This window comes from Electrophorus electricus, chromosome 21, assembly GCF_041902795.1.
Source record: "Electrophorus electricus isolate QZ-2024a chromosome 21, ASM4190279v1, whole genome shotgun sequence".
Lineage (NCBI taxonomy): Eukaryota > Metazoa > Chordata > Actinopteri > Gymnotiformes > Gymnotidae > Electrophorus > Electrophorus electricus.
Window position 1 is genome coordinate 5,615,337 of NC_137517.1, and position 19,548 is coordinate 5,634,884.

General features: G+C 45.5%; 2 protein-coding genes across 15 annotated transcripts in view; one reads left to right on the plus strand and one right to left on the minus strand.

The window, feature by feature from the left end:
* LOC113589309 (chemokine XC receptor 1-like) lies at positions 1-6,022 on the plus strand. Of its 5 annotated transcripts, none has more exons than XM_035521155.2 (8): positions 1-49; positions 541-851; positions 960-1,435; positions 1,581-1,920; positions 2,075-2,314; positions 2,413-2,661; positions 2,752-3,288; positions 3,891-6,022. In XM_035521155.2, exons 7-8 carry the CDS (start codon positions 2,916-2,918, stop codon positions 4,913-4,915), a joined length of 1,398 nt encoding a protein of 465 aa, XP_035377048.2. In that variant the 5' UTR covers positions 1-49; positions 541-851; positions 960-1,435; positions 1,581-1,920; positions 2,075-2,314; positions 2,413-2,661; positions 2,752-2,915; the 3' UTR covers positions 4,916-6,022. The 5 variants fall into 5 exon arrangements, with proteins under 5 accessions (XP_035377048.2, XP_035377049.2, XP_081560073.1 ...); XM_035521156.2 differs by having other exon boundaries at positions 3,894-6,022; XM_081703947.1 differs by lacking the exons at positions 1-49; positions 541-851; positions 960-1,435; ... (1 more) ...; positions 2,075-2,314; positions 2,413-2,661 and adding an exon at positions 3,525-3,664 and having other exon boundaries at positions 3,156-3,288.
* Positions 5,785-19,548, minus strand: part of cc2d2a (coiled-coil and C2 domain containing 2A) — a 24,910-nt gene continuing 11,146 nt past the window's right edge. For 6 of the 10 annotated variants that reach the window (XM_027028898.3, XM_035521356.2, XM_027028901.3 and 3 more), the window contains 20 exons: positions 19,303-19,456; positions 18,945-19,092; positions 18,243-18,381; positions 17,725-17,928; positions 17,343-17,435; positions 15,651-15,742; positions 14,314-14,481; positions 13,972-14,077; positions 13,745-13,854; positions 13,368-13,464; positions 12,879-12,977; positions 12,467-12,643; positions 11,402-11,605; positions 8,508-8,597; positions 8,299-8,412; positions 7,329-7,463; positions 7,053-7,175; positions 6,823-6,881; positions 6,482-6,659; positions 5,785-6,277 (listed from right to left, as the gene is read on the minus strand). In XM_027028898.3, coding sequence (XP_026884699.3) covers positions 6,089-6,277; positions 6,482-6,659; positions 6,823-6,881; positions 7,053-7,175; positions 7,329-7,463; positions 8,299-8,412; positions 8,508-8,597; positions 11,402-11,605; positions 12,467-12,643; positions 12,879-12,977; positions 13,368-13,464; positions 13,745-13,854; positions 13,972-14,077; positions 14,314-14,481; positions 15,651-15,742; positions 17,343-17,435; positions 17,725-17,928; positions 18,243-18,381; positions 18,945-19,092; positions 19,303-19,456 — 2,679 coding nt within the window. In that variant the 3' untranslated portion in view covers positions 5,785-6,088. Of the gene's footprint in view, positions 6,278-6,481; positions 6,660-6,822; positions 6,882-7,052; positions 7,176-7,328; positions 7,464-8,298; positions 8,413-8,507; positions 8,746-11,401; positions 11,606-12,466; positions 12,644-12,878; positions 12,978-13,367; positions 13,465-13,744; positions 13,855-13,971; positions 14,078-14,313; positions 14,482-15,650; positions 15,743-17,342; positions 17,436-17,724; positions 17,929-18,242; positions 18,382-18,944; positions 19,093-19,302; positions 19,457-19,548 lie in introns of those variants that run through there. The other 4 variants (XM_081703943.1, XM_081703944.1, XM_081703945.1 and 1 more) reach the window with 4 other exon arrangements.

Genomic DNA, 19,548 nt, shown 5'->3' on the forward strand with positions numbered 1-19,548 from the left:
CTCGTCATACTGTCACACGTCTCGCTGCTGTCGCTTCTCACGGCGTGCGGTAAGTATCGCCGGCTAAGGAAGTTTCCCTTCCATTCGTTTTTTTCAGACGTTTTACGCTCTTTTTCTTTACCTGGCTTTTATTCATCGTCTACCTACCTCGGGAATGTACTGTAAAAGTGACATTTCACGGGCCCGATTAGCGGCCAGAACCGACCGAGCTCGCTCGCCTGGTGGTTTATGTGCGAAATACCGGATGTCCGATCATCTGTCTGGCTAGATGGCATTAAAATGACTGATGAAATGTGCTCATCTGGAGTGGTGCTTTACAACTCCAGATCGACCGTGTGTGTTGCTGTATTGCATGTATTACGGACGCGCAGCGTAGTACCGCGTTCATTGTAAATGTTCATTCACTAAGCAAACCGCGACCGTGTCGGCCTTATTGTGTATGTGTGTGTGTGTGTGAGTGAGTGAGTGAGAGAGCACGAGATTTTGTGATGGAATAATGTGACCTGCTGGTTGATCTGTGATTGTGTTGGCGTTCTTTAGGCTGTCCTGCGACAAGGAGGTCGTTTGCCTGATGCGGGGTCGCACTCTGGGGAACAGTGTGACCTCGCTGTACAGGCACCTGTGCGTCAGGCACAGACAACAGTGGCTGGCCAAGTCCTCAGAGTACCTCTCCATGCTCAAGAAGTTTCTGACCCCGGGCACTGACCCCAGCACCAATCACCCGCCAGCTGCCCCCGATGGTGCCGGGGCCCACTCCAAAATGGCTGCTGACGGTGTACGCGCTGGACGTGCTGTCACGGCTCGAGGAGACGAAGGCCAGGGTCGTTTTGAAGATGGACTCCACGAAGAAGGTAAGCTTGGGCACAACGTGCACGCACGTGCGCCGCTGAACGGTAACCTCTACGATATGCTTGATTGTCACGTGTGCGACGTGCGTCGTGTGCCCTTTGTTCCTCCAGGTGACCAAGAAACTTGCCAGCACGGCGGCATGGGCTACAAACGTGGGGAACGAGTTTGGGCAGGTCCTCGTCAGCGTCCTCGCGGTGGCGGAGGGCGAGGGCCTGCTGCCCATGTGCGTCAAGCTGATGGAGCGGTGCCGGCGAGCCGGAGAGGCCCCTCCTCGGCTCCTCTACGTGGACCGTGACTGCTGTTCCAGCGTGGGGAAGGGCAAGGCAGCTGCGTGTTCCACGAGTGGGACCGGCTGGTCGTCAGGCTGGACGTGTGGCACTTGGTGCGACGGTTCGCGGCGGGTGTCACCACGGCCGGTCACCGGCTGTACGGCCTCTTCGTGGGCCGCCTCCCCTTCTGTGGATGGGAAGTGATCCTACTCGGGTCTGCTACAGCGGCCAGCTGGAGCACTACGCCAACCAGCTGAGCCAGCAACTCCTTGGGCTCCAGCTGGCTGAGGATTACACTAGTCCTGGAGAGTATACAGGTAATCATCCCCCCCCCCCCTCTCATATTCTCTCTCTCACACACACACACACACACACACACACACACACACACACACACACACACACACACACACACACACTTAACCCTTTTTTCCCTTTGTGATGTATTAAACACTTGTATAGGTGAGCTCATCGGGGTGGAGTATCTGTACTCTCAGACCGGCGTAGTGCTGCAGGAGGACCTCGGCAGGGATCCAGACGCTCCAGATGGGATCAGCAATGAAGACCTTTCGGAGCTGGAGAACGAGGGCTTCGTGGACATGGGATTTGATGAGTTTGCAGACCCCGCCTGTTCCGAGCACAGTCTCGAACCACTGCCGCCTCTCCATCGCGCAGCAGTGGAACCTCGTCACGGACCCGGTCCGACCCAGCCGAGTCCTCGGCGTCCAGGATGACCAAGGAAACCGTCCCTGACGGCCAGGTTGCTACCCAGACTCGGGCTTTGAGTGGGGATGAGGAGGATGTAAGTACACTAGTTCTTTCTGTTCACTTTGTATTTACATGTACAGTGCAACACAAGTCCTAAGCACTCCAAAAAAAGGTGTTCAACCATATGAGAGCAGTAAACGTTTGTGTGCTTCAGTCCAAAAGTGTATGTTTCTTTCTTTTATTTCTAGGAGAGCCTGGGACCTGATGGTGTTCCAAGCTACCATCACGTAGTAAACCTGGACCTGCGTCACCAGGCCTTTGCGACACAGCAGAGGGTAGACAGCATCGTCGCTCTCTGAGACAAACTGCCAGAGAGTGACGAGGGCGGCGTTGCCTAGCTGGCGCGTCACAGAGACCGACTTATTAAGGGACGGATTAAAAGCAGCCTCTCTAAGACCTCTATTGTAGCTGGAACAGAGTCTGAAGCGGTAAGCGTGCTCTCCATAAACCAATGAGTTTCCTTGAGTTTGACTTGTAGCTGTGTGAATAATTGATTCTGTCTGTGTGTGCTTTTGTATCTTCACAGCTGCTTCCTTGGACAAGGCAGCGGGCCTGCTCAGTGGCCCAGCGTCAGCCACCTGGTGGAGGCCGTGTGCCTGGCGCTTTGTCGGCTTCACCCGGCCGGTCAGACCGTCGCCGGCGTCAGCGTGAACAGGTGGGCTGCCGTCATGAGGGACTACGGCGTCATCAGGGACGTAGTCCTCGGCAGCCCCGGCCTCATGACCCGGACCCGTATTCAACTTTTTGAGTTGAATCAGCGGACACTGACCCAGTGGTGAGTTTAGTGGGTTTTATATTGACCTTTTTGGCACTGTGGACTATACAGGCTGAGTACTAATGGGCTCTGCTGCTGTTTTTGTTACAGGTACAACGCCAGGAAGAAAAAGCAGGAACAGGATGTTCTGCACCTGAGCGTTGGCCAGTCCAGCACTCCCATGGTGGCCCCGGAACCCCTCCCTCCCGCGCTGAGTAAGCTCCCGGAGCGTCCGACTCGCGGGCACCCTGCCTTTGACTTTAACATACAGCAGGATGCGTCCAGGCAGGCTTCTCGGCGCGTCTGAGGCCAACCTCCTCTTCCTCCCAGTGAGACCCCGACGAGCTCCGGTCCGGAAGGCGACGCGGCTTCTGCCACCATCGCCACTCCTACTGCCCCGGCCGGGCCCAAAGTGCCCCGGACCACGGCGTGGCGTTGGAAGAAAAAGGCAGAGGCCGAGGCCGAGGCTGCCGCCGCCGCGGATGGACAGGCCGTCCCCGCGAAGCGATGCGAGCATGAACACTGCCTGCAAGCAGTGTGGCCAACCTAAAACTAAAGAGTTTGGTCACAGCAGGTTTCACGGGGTGCACTTCTGCGTGGCGGCAGCGTGGGAAGACCGTGGGTGGAAGAGATGGAGAGGAGATGCTGGTAAGTGTCAGTGATCTGCTGACCACCCCACTCACCCCATTGTTCATACTTGTACATAGTTTTATATGTATTCCTGCTTTAATTATTTATTGTGTGTTCATAATCATTTGTACTTAAAGTGAAGCAGCACTGTTTAATACTGTTATACTTCACAAAGTGAATGAGCACTGATTTCTTGTGCTTCACAAAGTGAATGAGCACTGATGCACGCATGCTGTCCTTATATGACATTATAGGGTTTCCAAGGAACTAGTTTCATTTCTGTAGAATAAAAGAAACTGGGGACAGGCGTAAATTAGTGTTCCGAATGAGGAGCGCTGAGAGAAACCATTTTTAAATTTAGCGTTCAAATTTAAATGGACTGAATCACTCATGGGTATGTAAATTGTTTTAAAATATTGAATTAAAAAATCCTACTATTTTAGCCTACTCTAAGTGTGTAAAATTAAAAACTTAATGTATTTTTAATCTTTTCCTTTGTTTGTATTTACTCATTTTGGAGATGATCAAATATTCTATTTTATAAATAATGTAATCTTGAAGTTTTAATGGAAATTATTTATACAATGCCATATTATAAAAATCCTCTCTTTACTCTCCAGAAGGCATGGCAGACACGGACCTTGAATCTCTTACATTTAATTATGATGAACCACAAAGTGTCATTTCTGATGGAATGTGTTACAAGGAAACTGTAGTCAAAGTTGGATCCATTACAGTTCCCATATTTTTTAGCATTGTGGTCCTGCTCAGTCTCCTTGGTAACATACTAGTGCTTGTGATCCTTGGACTCTATGAGAGCCTCAGATCGTTGACCAACATCTTCATACTGAACTTGGCTCTGTCAGACCTAATGTTCACTTTTGGTCTTCCATTTTGGGCCTGTTACTACATCTGGGGCTGGACACTGGGAGATGCAGCATGCAAAGCTGTGAACTTTGTCTTCTCTGCTGGATTCTACAGCAGCATTGTGTTCCTGATGCTGATGACTGTTCAGCGCTACATGGCAGTGGTCCACCCTCTCTCTGACTGGGAGAAAGGGCAAGGGTTTGCCGTCACTCCCATCATTGCTTGGGTGGTGAGCATTTTTGCAGCACTGCCAGCCATATTGCGAAGTGGCGTCATGCCAGACCCAGCAGATTCTCAAAAACTTTACTGTGAGTATAACAACATAACAGCATACTTTATAGTAATTTATCAGCAGAACATTTTCTTTGTGGTTGCCTTTTCTGTTATGAGTTTTTGCTACATAAGAATTCTTCAGACCATCTTAAAGTCTCGAACAAACAAGAAAAACAGGACTGTAAGACTCATCTTTTGTATTGTGGCAGTGTTCTTTGTTGGTTGGGCCCCTTATAATGTTGTAATATTCCTGAGGTCCTTAACTTACCATCAGATTGAGCCTTTCACAGAATGTGATGTTACTCATCATCTCGACTATGCGTTGTACGTCTGCCAGCTGCTGGCCTTTTCTCACTGCTGTCTTAATCCAGTGTTTTATGTTTTCGTTGGTGTAAAATTTCGTGAGCATTTGAATGCAATTTTACAGAAGATTTTTCAAGAGCAAAACTATATGAACATCCATGGTATAAGAGTTACCTTTGGTCCATCTCAGGGTACCATGTAGGGACCTTGTGTAATTACAGGGTTACAATATTTTCAATACTGCATGTTTAAAAAAGAAAAAAAAAATTAAATGTTTATTTTTTACAGTATTTGTTGGGTATTTTGTCTTGTTTTTGTAACATGAGAACTTTGCAAAAAAAATTAACTTGTATAAATATGTAGTTTTATTTACATATTTATATGTACATCACATATTTGTCACTGGTAGACATTCATTAGTCTATGATCAAAAGATCTGCTCCCCAAAACCACATACCCACACGATTTACACACACTACATGGATTTTAGTGTAGATGGAAAAACGGGTTATAAAATTGCTTGCATTCTTAACTGTAAACTGCAGCTCTGTCAGCACTTATGGTAAGTGACATTGGGCTACTAAATAAGAAAATGTGAACACTTTAGCTTGTAGCTCTCTTCTTGTCATGTGTTTCTGACCTGCTTGAGCCAAGATCAAGAGATTCATTCCCTATAGGTGTAAAGTCTGTATTCCTGAAAATCTGTTTCAACTGATGAACAGAATTCTAACCCAATGCATCACTATTCTTTTTATCTATTCAATAGATATGTAAAATAATCTCTAAAATAGAGTTGAACCCATCTTTTGTTGTTGTTGGCTTCAGAAACTGTCACTTTTTTTTTTTTAAGATTTAAAAAATATTTTATCATGAAGTGGCACATTTAGAAATTCTCTGATCCCTGCTACTAACCTGCTTTAGATTTTAAGAAATACCTTTTTGTCTTTGTTAAAAGATGAATTAGTCATCAAACCAATGAAGGAAACACTTAGAATTCTGAATATAGACACTGTCCTCCACTCAGTTTTGACAATACTGATAGTTTGACACAAAAGAACACATGAATTCCAGTTGCGCTTACATGTTATCTTATAGTTTAATTGCAAAGCAGACATAATCCAAATTACTCCAATACATATTCTGTATTTTTACTTTAGAAATTTTTTTTTAGAAAAAAAACATTTGCATATTAAGTTAATTGGAAACTATAAACTAACTGAATAAACAGGATTGCCTGCAACTATAATTGTAAACATGCAAGCAGCTCTTCAATTTTCAATGTACAATTAAAAAAAAAAAAGAAAAAAAAGTCAGTCTAATAAAATATTTGAAAAGCCAATTGGAAATGCTTCCCAACTGCTCCATGTTAGGAATGCTAGCGTGTGCGGATCAGTGAAGCGATGTAGACCCAGACAGAGAGCACATTACTGGGGTAAGGGTGCACATACACAGCCAGTGCAAACTCCACGCTGGGGGCCTCCACGTTATGGACCCCTGTGCTGTAAACGGCTTCGATGATTGGTCGAATCTCTGAGAAAGGAAGGTGCAAGGGGAACCCCGAAATCTGATGTGGAAATGATCAGACATAAGAGTAAATATTTTCATACCCACCCAAAATAGTTTAAGGTTTTAAGATGAAAACAAAAGCTCTTTCTAAGTCATTACTCTTATCTTCATATAATTTAAGATCATATAGAGGGTGTTACCATATAATGAACAAAGGAAGGGCTTGATTGGATAGAACAAGACAGCCAATCAAAACACTCACCCTGTAATCTCCCAGGAGACTCTGTAGCTCAACGCGATGTTCCTCAGACACCTCGCGACCTCCGCTCAACTCCATCTTGGGCAGGAAGTGGCGTAATGTGGAAGTGCAATAACGGTTCCAGCGAGTCGGGTGTCGGGGGCGCCAATCCATGATCTTCTCCCTCAGGATCTTCTCTATCCTACAGAGCAGGATGCTGAAAAGGATTACTTACCACTACCAAGTCCTCCACTGCACTAGCAGATATTGGAGCTCACCACCCATCGCTGTAAATTCCTTCGAGCTTTACTTGTAGCACAGAAGCAAAAGACAGACTGAAGACCAAAGAGTCTTCAGACACTCGCCTGTCCTGGAGCTCAGCGGCAGCAGTCTGGTCTGTCCGTCTGTACACTAGGTACTCCGGCTTCAAAAACACACACAGGCACTCAAAAAGCTTTACTAACCCCCACATTTGATGAGTGACATTTGATCATTTTCATCCAGTTATTTGTTCTATCCTCAGTGTTTTAAAGTGTATATATTAATTTAAATAAAACAGCAACATTAAAAACCGAAAATTGTTATGGCCACTCACCTGTACACTGGAGAGGCCGGGGTCAGGGAATGTTCTGGAAAAAAACGGCTTCCAACACTTCGGTTTAGTGACATCAAAACTCATCCTCATCGGAGCAGCGTATACCTGAATGTTACACCATACCTGCAAGAAAACAAAATCCCAAAATCAATTCCTCTAAAGCTAGATTTTAAAAAGTTAGTAAAAACAAGCAAAAAAACTGCGAGTTTGAGGTTGAGGTTGACTAAGTTAAGCTTGTGTGTTCTCGTTGTTGTGAAAAACTGTGTGCTTACTCACATTGTCTGTGTTGATGAGGCAGCCCACAGCCTGTAGGGGGCAGAATGTGTCGTACTGGCCATAGTACTGTCCGGTGCTGGGGTTCCAGATCAGGTACCGGCTATGTTCTTGGGTCAGAACATATGCAGTGGGGCCCTACAACAAGCCACATCCAGACAGTAAACTATATTTATACTGATACTGACAAGAAATTGTTCATATCTGACTATATAAATTGCTTCATGAAATAATGTAAATAAATATATACTAATATAAATTCCAGTCTTATTATTGGTACTAGAGCAACTGACATTTACAGCATTACAGCATTTAACAGATGCTCTGGTGCGGGGCAGTTTACAGATGTGTTTTGTTGATGATTATTGGAATTTCCCACAATGCAACTCCGTTTTCTCTAAACAGTCCATCCTTTAATCAGTAGTGCTACAATTTTATTTGCCCTCATGTTATGCTGTCATATGCTGTTTATATTTTTAGATAGGTAAAAGGTTATGCCAAATATGGTTTGAACTGGTGATACACAACTTTCTCATTTTTGATGTTGTATATTCTATCAAGTCTGAACATATTGTGCTTAGTCATTTACAAATTTCTGCTTACTCAACTGCTTTGCCATCTATATATACTCATGTTTCTCTGAATAAAGCATGCGTGTTTCTCAGCATATGACTCTGTGTCATTCGTTATTAGAAACGCACCCCAGGGCCCTGAGGAGGATCAACCAGACCCACGTGAGGGACAGGGTTAATGCAAATAGGGAAATTTTCCTTACAGCGATGATGGAAACAAATGGACTGCAGTTCTTTTTAGCGCATGTTTAGAAGAAAAACTCATCCCCATTACTGTTCATTCCATTACATGCAGTCTGAGGAAGGGTGGGTCCTCTGATAAGCCACGCACCTCAGGGAGGGCGGGTCGTATGATGCGCCAGGCACCTCAGGGAGGGTGGGTCCTCTGATAAGACACTCACCTCAGGGAGGGCGGATCCTATGATAATCCATGCCTTTTTGCCCATGGCCAAGAAATAGTTGCAGAGCAGAACGGCGTGCTCCTCCTCGTCCCCGGCTAACAGCGTCAGGAATTGCTACAAAAATGATATAAAATTAACTGGTAAACTTGCCATATTTCACCAGGATGAACAATGAACTTGGAAAAACGGAGTTACCGAAAACCGCTCACATCGCAAGTGCTCCACAGGTCGCAGACGCTGGCGAAAGACACGCTGTCAGGCAGAAAAGGGATAAAGGACACGTACCGAGCCACCAGCTCCTGTGAAGGGGTGAGAGGTTGGTGGAGGTTGGTGGAGACAGGGAAGGAAGTGTCTACATCACCCGCACTGTCCAGCTAGCCAAGTTGGTATAGGATGCCGGTCAACAGATGAGGCCTCCTAACCTGGTGCTCAGTTTCTGGTGCAGTTCTCAAAAAAAAAAAACAAACCCATTCAGTTCTCTACCCTACGAGTTCCATACTTGCTCGCTCAAACAGGCCCTGTGCTAACGGTCAAATTCCCGCCACTTGCATTCTTAGACGTTTAAGTCCAGATCATTTGTTTCATGGAAGCATTTTTGACTTAAGTACTTTGAACCTCAATTTCGGCTTGAAATGCCGTGCTTCAGGTCTCATGAAAGACAAGCATCAAGAAAGCATCGAGACAGCATCGAGACTGTTCTCTGTCCTGCCCCCCGGATGGTGTAACAAACTTCAGCTGGCTGGTCAGACAGCAGAGTCCCTTGCAGTCTTCAAACGCAGACTGAAGACTATTTGTGGAATATTTAACTAACCACTGATCCTGCACCTGTGTCGAGTAACTGAAACTCTAGTACTTATTATAGGCTAGGGGTGGGGCAGTGGTAGCTCAGCGGTTAAGGTACTTGACTTGTAGCCCAAAGGTTGCTGGTTCAAGCCCCACTGCTACAAAGTTGCCACTGTTGGGCCCCTGAGCAAGACCCTTAACCCTCAATTGCTCAAGTTGTACTCAGTCATAATTCTAAGTTGCTTTGGATAAAAGTGTCAGTTAAATGTAAAAATGCTATTGTTTATTGCACTTACCACTGTCTGGGATAATGGTTATGTGCAAAATAATAGCAATCACTAATGTATTTAATCACTGATTTTGACAGAAAAGATAATACAACATGGGGAAAAAATTCATGACGAGGTGTAGCCAAGTAATGGCCAACCAACAGAATCAACAGTCATGACATGCACGCTGCTAATTGGGTGTAATAGTCTCATTTAATGAAAGGGGTGTGTTCAAATTAATAGTAGTGTGGAGTTCAATTAGTGAGGTCATTTATTCTATGAAGAAACAGGTGTCAGTTATGGCCCTTATTTAAAGAAGGAGGGCAGCAAATGTTGTACCTGCTGGTTTTAGCCCTTGCTCAGTGAGTAAAATGGGTCGCTCCAGACATTGTACCAAAGCAGAAAGAACATTGATCAAGAAGTTGATTGGAGAGGGGAAAACATATAAAGAAGTGCAGAAAATAATTGGATGCTCAGCTAAAATGATCTCAAATGCTTTAAAATGGCAAACAAATCCCGAAACACGTGGTAGGAAAAGCAACACTACCATCCAGGTAGTTCATAGAATAACAAGAATAGCAAAGAAGCATCCAATGATCAGCTCCAGGGAAATCAAAGAAGATCTTCAGTTACCTGTGACTACTGCAACAATCAGAACACGCCTACATGTGTTCTGTACAAGTACAATTGCTGAAAAAAAAGGTTACAGGTGTTGAAAAGGTTACAGTTTGCCAAAGAACACATTAACTGGCCTAAAGAGAAGTGGTGCAACATTTTATGGACAGATAAGAGCAAGATTGTTCTTATTGGGTCTAAAGGCCACAGACAGTTTGTGAGACTACCCATAAACACTGAATTCAAACCACAGTACACTGTGAAGACTGTAAAACATGGAGGTGCAAGCATAATGGTTTGGGAATGTTTCTCATACTTTGGAGTCAGACCCATTTATCACATACCAGGCACCATGGACCAGTTTGAATATATCAAAATACTGGAAGAGGTCATGTTGCCTTATGCTGAAGAAGAAATGCCCTTGAAATGGGTGTTTCAGCACGACAACGAGCCCATACACACCAGCAAGCGGGCAACATCCTGATTCCAGACCAACAAGACTGATGTTATGAAGTGGCCAGCCCAATCCCCAGACCTCAATCCGATTGAGAATTTGTGGAGTGACATCAAAAATGCTGTTTTTGATGCAAAACCCAAGAATGCAGAAGAACTGCGGAATGTAGTCCAGTCATCTTGGGCTGAAATATCTGTTCGCAGGTGTCAGATGTTAGTTGACTCCATGCCATACAGATGTAAAGCAGTTATCAGAAATAAAGGTTATACAACTAAATGTTAGTTCAGTGATCAACAGAAAAGCTAAATCTGTAAGCAACTTTCAGTTTATACTGTAAATATTCGAGTTTGTAAATGAAAATGAAGACGCTGCTATTTTTTGAACAGCCCGTTATTCTTTTTTCGTAATTTTCAGTTGAAAAATTTATATTTCGTTCATGTTTTCATTTGGAATTGAATGTGCAGTGCTCATGGAAATAAAAGCTATTATGAGGACTGAGCTTTTTCTCAGTTGTTTTAAACACACTGCTGTTATTTTGCACATAACTGTATATGTGCTTTGTGCTTCTAGGCATCAGCATTGATCCCTGCATTGAAACAGCATTCAGTGGTATCTTGAACTGTAACCTGGTGTACTGGCTAGGATGCATTCTATGAGTAAATGACAAAGCACTTTTCTTAGTCGCTCTGGATAAGGCCGTCTGCCAAATGCCGTAAATGACCTGGGACGCAACATATGCTGCTCCAGAGAGACATGAATTACTTTGCCATGCTACATTTGGCGGGGCTGTTGGAAGTACCCGCTTTCTGACATCGGTATGTGTATGTGAGAGTAACCACCTCATAGTTACAGTGAAGTCTGTGAGTGTTCGTGGAAATATCCAGAAATAGCAACACTGCGGTGTACTCCCATCATGGCCATGTTACACTAACCACAACAGCAGCAGAGTATGGATGGGTTCTTGTGTCCAAGCGGAACTGACCATAGTCTCCTGTGGGCTGTTGGGGAAGGCATCCAGCAGCTCTTGTGGAGGGGTCAGGGGTCGTATGAAGCGCGTGACGAACACAGTTTTGCCATTCATGTCCACGACAGTGGTGACACAGCGCCGGTCAGGGAAACGCCTGTGTGCATCCTTCTCGTACAGCTCGCACGCCAGCAGCAATCGCTCCGTCTCCTGAGTGTCGAACTTCTCAGTGCCAGGGGGAAGATCAGATAGAGGTCAGAGGTCATTTGTGTTCTTGACCCTACGCCTACATAAGTTGTATAAATATTGGATTCCTCACATTTACCGCAGTTACAGCAAACTACCAATAAAGGAGAAGTCATTCATCTGAGAGAATAAGCCTATACAATGTATATATAATGGTGAAATTGTGGTGAACTTTATCATTCACCATATTTTTAAAAGCCCTGTGTAGCGTCACCATCATTTTAATATTCCATCAAGCCTTTTATCTTTTATTGCTTACTGAATTTGGTGCCTTCCTCTGTCACATGGGCCATAAACCACTTATTCAAATTTTAGCTTGCTTTTCAAATTCTAAGAGTAGATATATTGTTCCACACAGTCTAAAAGGTAAAGAATAACATATTTTAACTCATTTTTTTTGTAATGTTCATGACTTTGAACATTTGAAGAGCTTAACCAAAAACCTAAAGATCCAGGCCACAAGAGAAGTGACCAGACATAGCTTTGTTACTATGGGGGAGAGACAAAGTGATTGTGGTCTTGTCCAGCGACTGACACTATTTTGTGCTTACTAGGAACAAACGCTCCGTAGAATTTACATTTATAGTCACGTCCTTCAGCTGTTAAAACGGAAGTAGTGAAATTACACGCACGCACGCGCACGCACACGCACACACACGCACACACACACACATGCCCACTTCCTCCCTCAAATGTGTGTTAACGTTTAAACAGAGAGAAAAGAAATCAAAGAAGAGAAAAGAACAGGAAGATTTGCAAGAATCGGGGGGGGGGGGGGGGGGGGTGAACAAGTGACACACTGAATGTTTGTTGTTTTGGTTTGTTATTTTGTTTCACCTTTTCCCTGATGGGGTCTCCGGGTACGAGCTGAGGGTCGATGGTGACGAAGAGCGTGAGGAAGGTGCCCTCACTCGGGCTCCGAACGGCATCGTACCCGCCCTCACTGCCCAGGATCCGCTCCTTGCTGTAGCCTAGCAACACTGGCGGCGTGGCTACCTTGAACGTCCCGTCAATCTGCCAGTCGACCCGAAAGATTCGCGTTGATCTCCCAAACCAGTGTGAGCGTTTAAACTTGACTTAAAGAATGATCATTTTTCTCTAGACTGTGGTTAGGTGCGAGACCGAAAAAGTTCATCTTGGTAGTGGAAACATTTAATCTCGGGAAACACGTTTGAGAAATCATTGGTCAGCAATGAAGCCCCATCTTATTCAGATTACATGAACGGCACGGTCAGACCACACAATGTACCCGTGACTGCAGGTAGATTGTGCTGAATGGAATCTTAATGGATCCTAGCCAGTGTCTCTCGATGCGAGTATGAACACTGGCTCCCCGTTCTCTCTCATCCTGAAAAAGAAACCGAGAGCACATTTGAGACACACATGATCCAGCTCTTTAGAAGAAGTGAAATGTACCACCTTCGGCAAATTGGCTGATGTTCACAGACTGTATGTATTCCACGTATGTTTTAGAATGACACTCAGGCTTGAAATACATTGCAGTAACAACGTTGAATCACCTTCGCAAACTGGTTTTAGTGAAGACTGACATTTAACGATGTTCGGGGAAACTAGCCCATAATGGCCATACACCTGCAGGTGCAATCTTAGGAGCAATTAAGTAGTTATTAAAAGTAGTTTATTATTGAGGTTTAATCCTAACAAGCAGCCAGAGTATCTTAGACAGCACAGGTGCCCCTTGCAGGTGTGGTTAATGATTCTCTTGCATGTGACGCACCTCCACCACCTCATAGAGGATCTCATCAAAAATGTTGATGAAAACTTCATCACGAACAGCCTGCAGACTGGATGTGCTGTAGTCTCCACTGGGTGCACTGTGTGGAAGAGGGTGGGGGGAATCAGGTTGAGCACAGAAACTGACAGAATCTCAGAAAATCTTCTCATTTCCTACCATACCCGGCAATCACTCACAGCTGCTTCTCATGAAATAGCGCAAGGCAGTTATTTATTTTGAAACTGAAATTCTAAGATTCCGCAATTGGGTCAAACTTTCTGAACCCTGCAACTGACTTCCAGTTCCCCCACTACCAGCAACCACATGCCGTTGCTTCTGGAGGCATTTTATGCAGCAGTTACGAGAGGTAATGAAGCCACCTGAACGGCAGGATTAGCTCTTCATTCCAGCAGGGGTTTGGTCCCTCCGCTGTGGAGGTCCGCAGCACTGTACGCTGAAAAGACACCTCCACGAAGGGCTGAATCACGGGCTAACAGACACGCACGCACACATGCACGCACACACACACACACTTTGTTGAACATTGTGAAGGTCGTAGATACACTCTGAAGGCAAGGCGGTGTGGGTACAGTAAGGAGGATGTTACCTGTCCCAGGGGCCACTCACTGCCCTGCAGCGCTGTCTGGGAGGAATGAGCTGATGTAAAGGGGTCGCCATAGGAGCGGGAACCCTTACGTGCCCCCACTGGTTTGCTGAAAACACACGCGCGCACGCACACACACAGGAGAGTATCCTTACATCCCACTGGGGTAGAAACAGAGACCTTCTGGATCAGTTGGTGTATATGTATGTGTAACATCTGTCTAAAAACAAATGGCCAAACACCACAGCAAGTTAGGTCACATGTTAAACCACGTGTTACGAATGACGCCGTCATACTGACACATGAGACCTCATCACTGGGCCGGCTAGCGAGGCTCCGCCCTACCTGGCATTAGGTCTGCGGACAGGGATGTCGTAGCCTCTGATGATGTTGAGCAGGAGTCTGATGTCTCCGTCTGAGAGGTTCTGTGCTGTCACTTTCTTCCTTTCCTTCCTCTGTGGCTTCAGGGGGCGCTTGGGCTCAGCCAGCTTAAACAGGTTCAGGCCCAGAATCCTGAGCATCAGACCAGAGCAGACGATCACCACACGTGCCGGTGCACAGCTGGACCTTGCGGCCTAGGTGCAGCTTTACATAGCAAATGAACCCTCCCCTTCAAAGAAGCGCTTCAACCAATTACACCGGATGCACCGTGTCTAACGAAGGCGTGGACAAGGGACCTATGCGCAAAACCTAATCTGCATAATTCTAATTACTAAACTTTAACCTAGCGTTAATTTGTCATTAGCCGCAATTTTGGATGAAGCGTTCCTTTAAAGTACTGATGGGATTGGCTGCAACAAGACTACTGGCTACCAAGACTACTGAGCTGACTGATCAGAGAGCTTTAACCTGAGAGCAACCAAAACGGATGTACCAGGAGCACTAGTCCTGGACAACGGGTTTTAATACCATTTCAGTTTAAAAAGGTTTAAAAAAACGTGCCTTAAAAAGTTTCAGCAAGCCACTTCAGACTCACCCTAGAGCGCGATATCATTGTACAGTCTAAATCAAATGGACCTTCCCCCTTCCACCACACATATGCATTGCATTCATAATGCTGGTCTGTAGATCAAGCCACTCAGCTCAGTTCAGTGAAACTGGGGCCATTTTCTACAGCTCATGTCCACACACACACACACACACACACACACACACACATGGCTGAACGCCAATACAGAGAAACTGGACTCGTCTAAAACTACGCACTGACCAGTACAGCACTGCAGAGAAAGAGCATGTTTACTTACGAAGGAGGAAAATTATGGGACACAATAAGTGCATTATGGGAAGGGGGTTAAAGAGGAGAAGTAGAGAGAGAGAGCGAGAGAGAGAGCGAGAGAGAGAGAGGCCTGCACACGTACCCTTGGCCTGCTGGTCTACGTACACAACGCAAAAAGAGCAAACGGAAGATAAAAGAAGAGAATAAATCAAATAAATAAAATCTGAACAGACAAAAAACTGCTTTCTTTTCAATGTGCAGAACAGTTTCACTGCGCGTTATACTGTGTATGACTATGTATGTGACGAATAAACGGAACTTGAACTTGAACTTGAACAGTAGCATGAACTTAGATAAAAGCCCCCACCCCTTCAAACATTTTATAAGTAATCATTACTTTCAGTCAAAGGATACTCTCATGAGCAAATTGCAGATCAAAAACTGCAAGAGAGGAACCGCTTACCCAATGCTAGGGATCTCTTCTTCTATGACCAGATCGGACAGGATGAAATGATGCTTTGTGATGAGGAAGCGATTAACGACTGACTTACGCACCTAAAAGGTAAAGTGAGAGGGTGAGTTAAAAAATGGGAGTCAGATAGGGTCACTTCTAGCCTAAGACACACTAAAATCGATATGTACATGGGTATGCGTGCCGGGACATATTGCATCATTTTCTGGGCTGCTTCAGGACCCCGGCCTGCTCTAAAAGGTGAACCGTGACTGCGGATGAACCCGTGCTCAGTTCATAGGAACTCAATCAAGACACTGGGCAAAATGCAAAGCCAAAACAGGGCCATGAAGACATGCCAGGTACTGTGGAAGTGACCCATAAGTCCAAACGTGACTCCAGAGAAGTGTGGATAAACCGCACGTTGCATGAGAGTCGGTATTCAAGCCGAATAAATGAAACCGATCATAGCGATTGTGTTTAAATGTTGAAGACCTTTGACCTTTAGTTGTATTCTGGGTTGGGGTAAATCAGAGGTTCTCAGCTCCATTCCTGGGAAACAAGGCCCATGCATTTACATTTACAACATTTAGCAGACACTTGTCCAGTCCTCAGTTGTTCCCATGGAAACAATCCTTACACTAGCGTAAAAGGCCTGAGTCCAAGTATACCAGTAACCTAGAACCATGTGAGAGAGAATACACAGAAGTAAAATCCATGCAATTATTTATTTATTTATTTTTAAATCTAGAGAAGTAAGTGAAAGATTGGCGATCATTCAAGTGCTTCTTGCAGCAACGTGTCTTTAGTCTACGTTTGTAGACAGCGAGAGACTACGGACAGATAGCGGAAGTACATTCCATCATCTGGGTGCTAGTATAGGAAAGAGTCCTGAAGCATGCCTTCTCTGTCTCAGGGTGGTTGTCTATGCTAAAGTCATGACGGGTGAGATATTGTGCAGGTTGGAGGCAGCTGTAAGTCCACTGTAAGCTTTGAAAGCAAACGTCGGGGTTTTAAAACCAATATGGTCAACTATAGGAAGAGCGAGTGGTCAAACGCAGAAGTGGTGTGATGTATGTGAACTTGGGAAGACTGATTAGGAGTCGTGAAGCTGCATTCTGGACCAGCCGATATGGTCTGGCTACACGAGCAGGGAAGCGTGCAGTAGTCCTGAGATGATGAAGGACTGGACAAGCACCTGAGTAGCATCCTTGGAAAGAAAGATCTTGTTAGGTTATTCCTGATGAGAGAAACCGGCATGTCTGGGTCATATTAGCAACATGGGCTGAGATTGTCCAGATTTCTGGCACTTTCAGATGGCGTGATGAAAGAGTTGTTAAAGGAGATGGGCCAGATCTTGGTGCGGGGAGGAATCGGTGGGAATCTGTAATAGTTCCTACCTGCATCACACCCGATAAGAGCTTTTTAGGATCCTGGAGCAGGGAATAATTGGAGGTCGTTTGGAGGTCATTGAGTCTCCATGACTGGATTTGAGCAACCTAACGTAACGCACCTGTAGTTGTGAAGTAGGCCCCCTTGTGGTTAGATAAAGAACCAGCGAGGTGACATTAAGCACATGCATATGATTCTAATTTTTTCCTTCCAGAACGAGCAATGTAAACAACAAAAACAACAATAGTCATGAGTCCTTTATAAAAAGCTCTACTGCTGGTTAAAGGCACCTCTACATAGAGGGTGACTCACCTTCTGCAAATACTTGGCAACCAGGGCACGGTGTCCATCTATATGGTCCTTGGCATCGACCCTTTCACCTTCCTTCAGCCGGCATTCATAGTCCTAATGGATGAATGTTAGGCTGAAGGCCAAGTGTATACACATGCACGCACAATGTCAAGAATCAAAAATTTTATTGCGGATGGAAGAAAACTTCATTTTTACATCGTCTGAAAAGGCTGTCTGCCCTTTACATTGTGGTAACCTTTAATCATGAGTGAATCAATAGAAATGGTCCAAAGTTTCTTGGGAAAATGATTATTTCTTCTGTAAAATTACATTTTTACAGATACGAGGCTTATAAGTGAGGATTTTGGTTACAGCAGGGCGGCGAATAAAAAGGGACTCAAACCTCAAACACTTTCTCAGAGATCTCACGCTCCAGGGCAGGGATGGCTTTAAGGTTGCGGAACTCTGCCACCTCTTGGCTCCGGAGCCGGAGCAGGCGGAAGCGGCGAGAGCGATCCAGCTCCCCGTCGGACGGGAAGTTAAACTCCTCCTGCAGCTGCTCCAGTCGGAAGTAATCGGGGACGGCCACCTCCCCTCCGCCGGACATCTGTGAAGGAGGTGTGGAGACGCAGGGACAGCCGGAGGGACCGGTAGAGGTCGAGTGAAGGAGGAGGAGAGTAAGAGGAGCAAAGACATGAGATAACGTGACAGGGAGTGAAGGATGACATTTTCAAAGTTAGACTTGCAGTGACGTGTCTCCCAACATGTGGGACTGGATGCGTTTACTCCCGGTTTGGACCGGACACAAACAGCACTGTCACAAGCCATGACCTTGTATATAAAAACAGCACTCTGAGCTTGAAGGGCACTTTTCTGATTGAGAGCAGAGTGGAGCACAGCCCATGGCGCGAGGTCACTCACTGAGAGCAGCTGCATTATGGAGGCGTTGTTGGGGTCATTGGGGTCAAGGCGAGAGTCCGCCGCCCACTTCCGCAATTTCTTCATGTCATTCAGACCTGATGCACCGATACAGGCTATAGCATCCCTCTGCCTCAGACCACTACGGACAGAGAGAGAGAAACAGAAAGAAGTCGTCTCTCAGACCAACCTTTTTATGAATTGTACTGCCTTTCCACTATATCGCAGACACCAAAAGAACCTCAGGACAACTACACCTCAGCTATGCAAATCTGTCCCGTCCAAATTCTAAATACACAACAACCATTAAAAATGGAAAGGACCTACCAAAGCATCAAAACAGGCTTCGATTCTTAATTTGTGTAAATCCCTAAAACACGAGCACTTTAAAGCAACATACCTGACTAAACAGATATTAAAACAACAACAACAACAACAACAACAACAACATTCAGACTCAGTAAACACAATCTGACCTAATCTGAGTTTTGGCACTAATCCTAATATGTAAAATTCATGCCAGGAAAGCGTTGCTGAATTCAACTGAATGACAGAGAGACATGCAAAATGTTTTTCAGACTGCAAAACACTGAAACGTTCCAGATCAATAAGGCAGAACTGCTTGGAAGTGAGAGAGCCGCCACGTTGGGCCCGCAGAGAAGAACCCATGTGGTTATCCGAAGCTCCCGGAGTGGCGTGGGTCACCTGTGCAGGCCTGCGGCGGGCTGGCTGGTAGGGGGGGCCAGGGGCACTCCGCCCTCGCCTACAGCCCACGATACGCAGCAGGACAGCTTGGCCGAGGTCAGCAGGGTGTGCCGGTCACTGCCATCCGCCGCGAACGAGAACGGCACATCTAACACAGGACAGACATCATCTACTGTGCGAGTCGCTGCAGTGTGTTACACTCACCCTAGGCTGCTAAGTAATGGATCCTCACGGTTCAGTAATTAGAGCTGTATGAACTTGCATTTACAGTACATCTCTGACAAAAGATTAATTATGCAATTTATGTTGCAGACCAAAATAAAGAAGTGTGTGTGTGTGTGTGTGTGTGTGTGTTTACCACTTCCGACTCCCTCATGGTTGAACATGACTCTTTGGTTGCTGCTGAACTCCAGTTCCTCAGAAGGAGCGGTGCCTGTTAACACGGAAGATTCTGGAATCGGCACGCACACCTCTGCTAACTGAGATGAGGAGGAGCCAATGCTCTCATATATCTAAGGAGGAAAACAAATGTTAAAAAGTCAACACACACACACACACACACACACACACACACACACACACACACACACACACACACACACAC

Bases quoted from the DNA above. Each gene is read 5' to 3' on its own strand.
- LOC113589309 (XM_035521155.2), top strand. From the start codon at position 2,916: ATGCGTCCAGGCAGGCTTCTCGGCGCGTCTGAGGCCAACCTCCTCTTC. The intron at 3,289-3,890 runs GTAAGTGTCAGT...TTTACTCTCCAG, and splicing joins GAGATGGAGAGGAGATGCTG to AAGGCATGGCAGACACGGAC.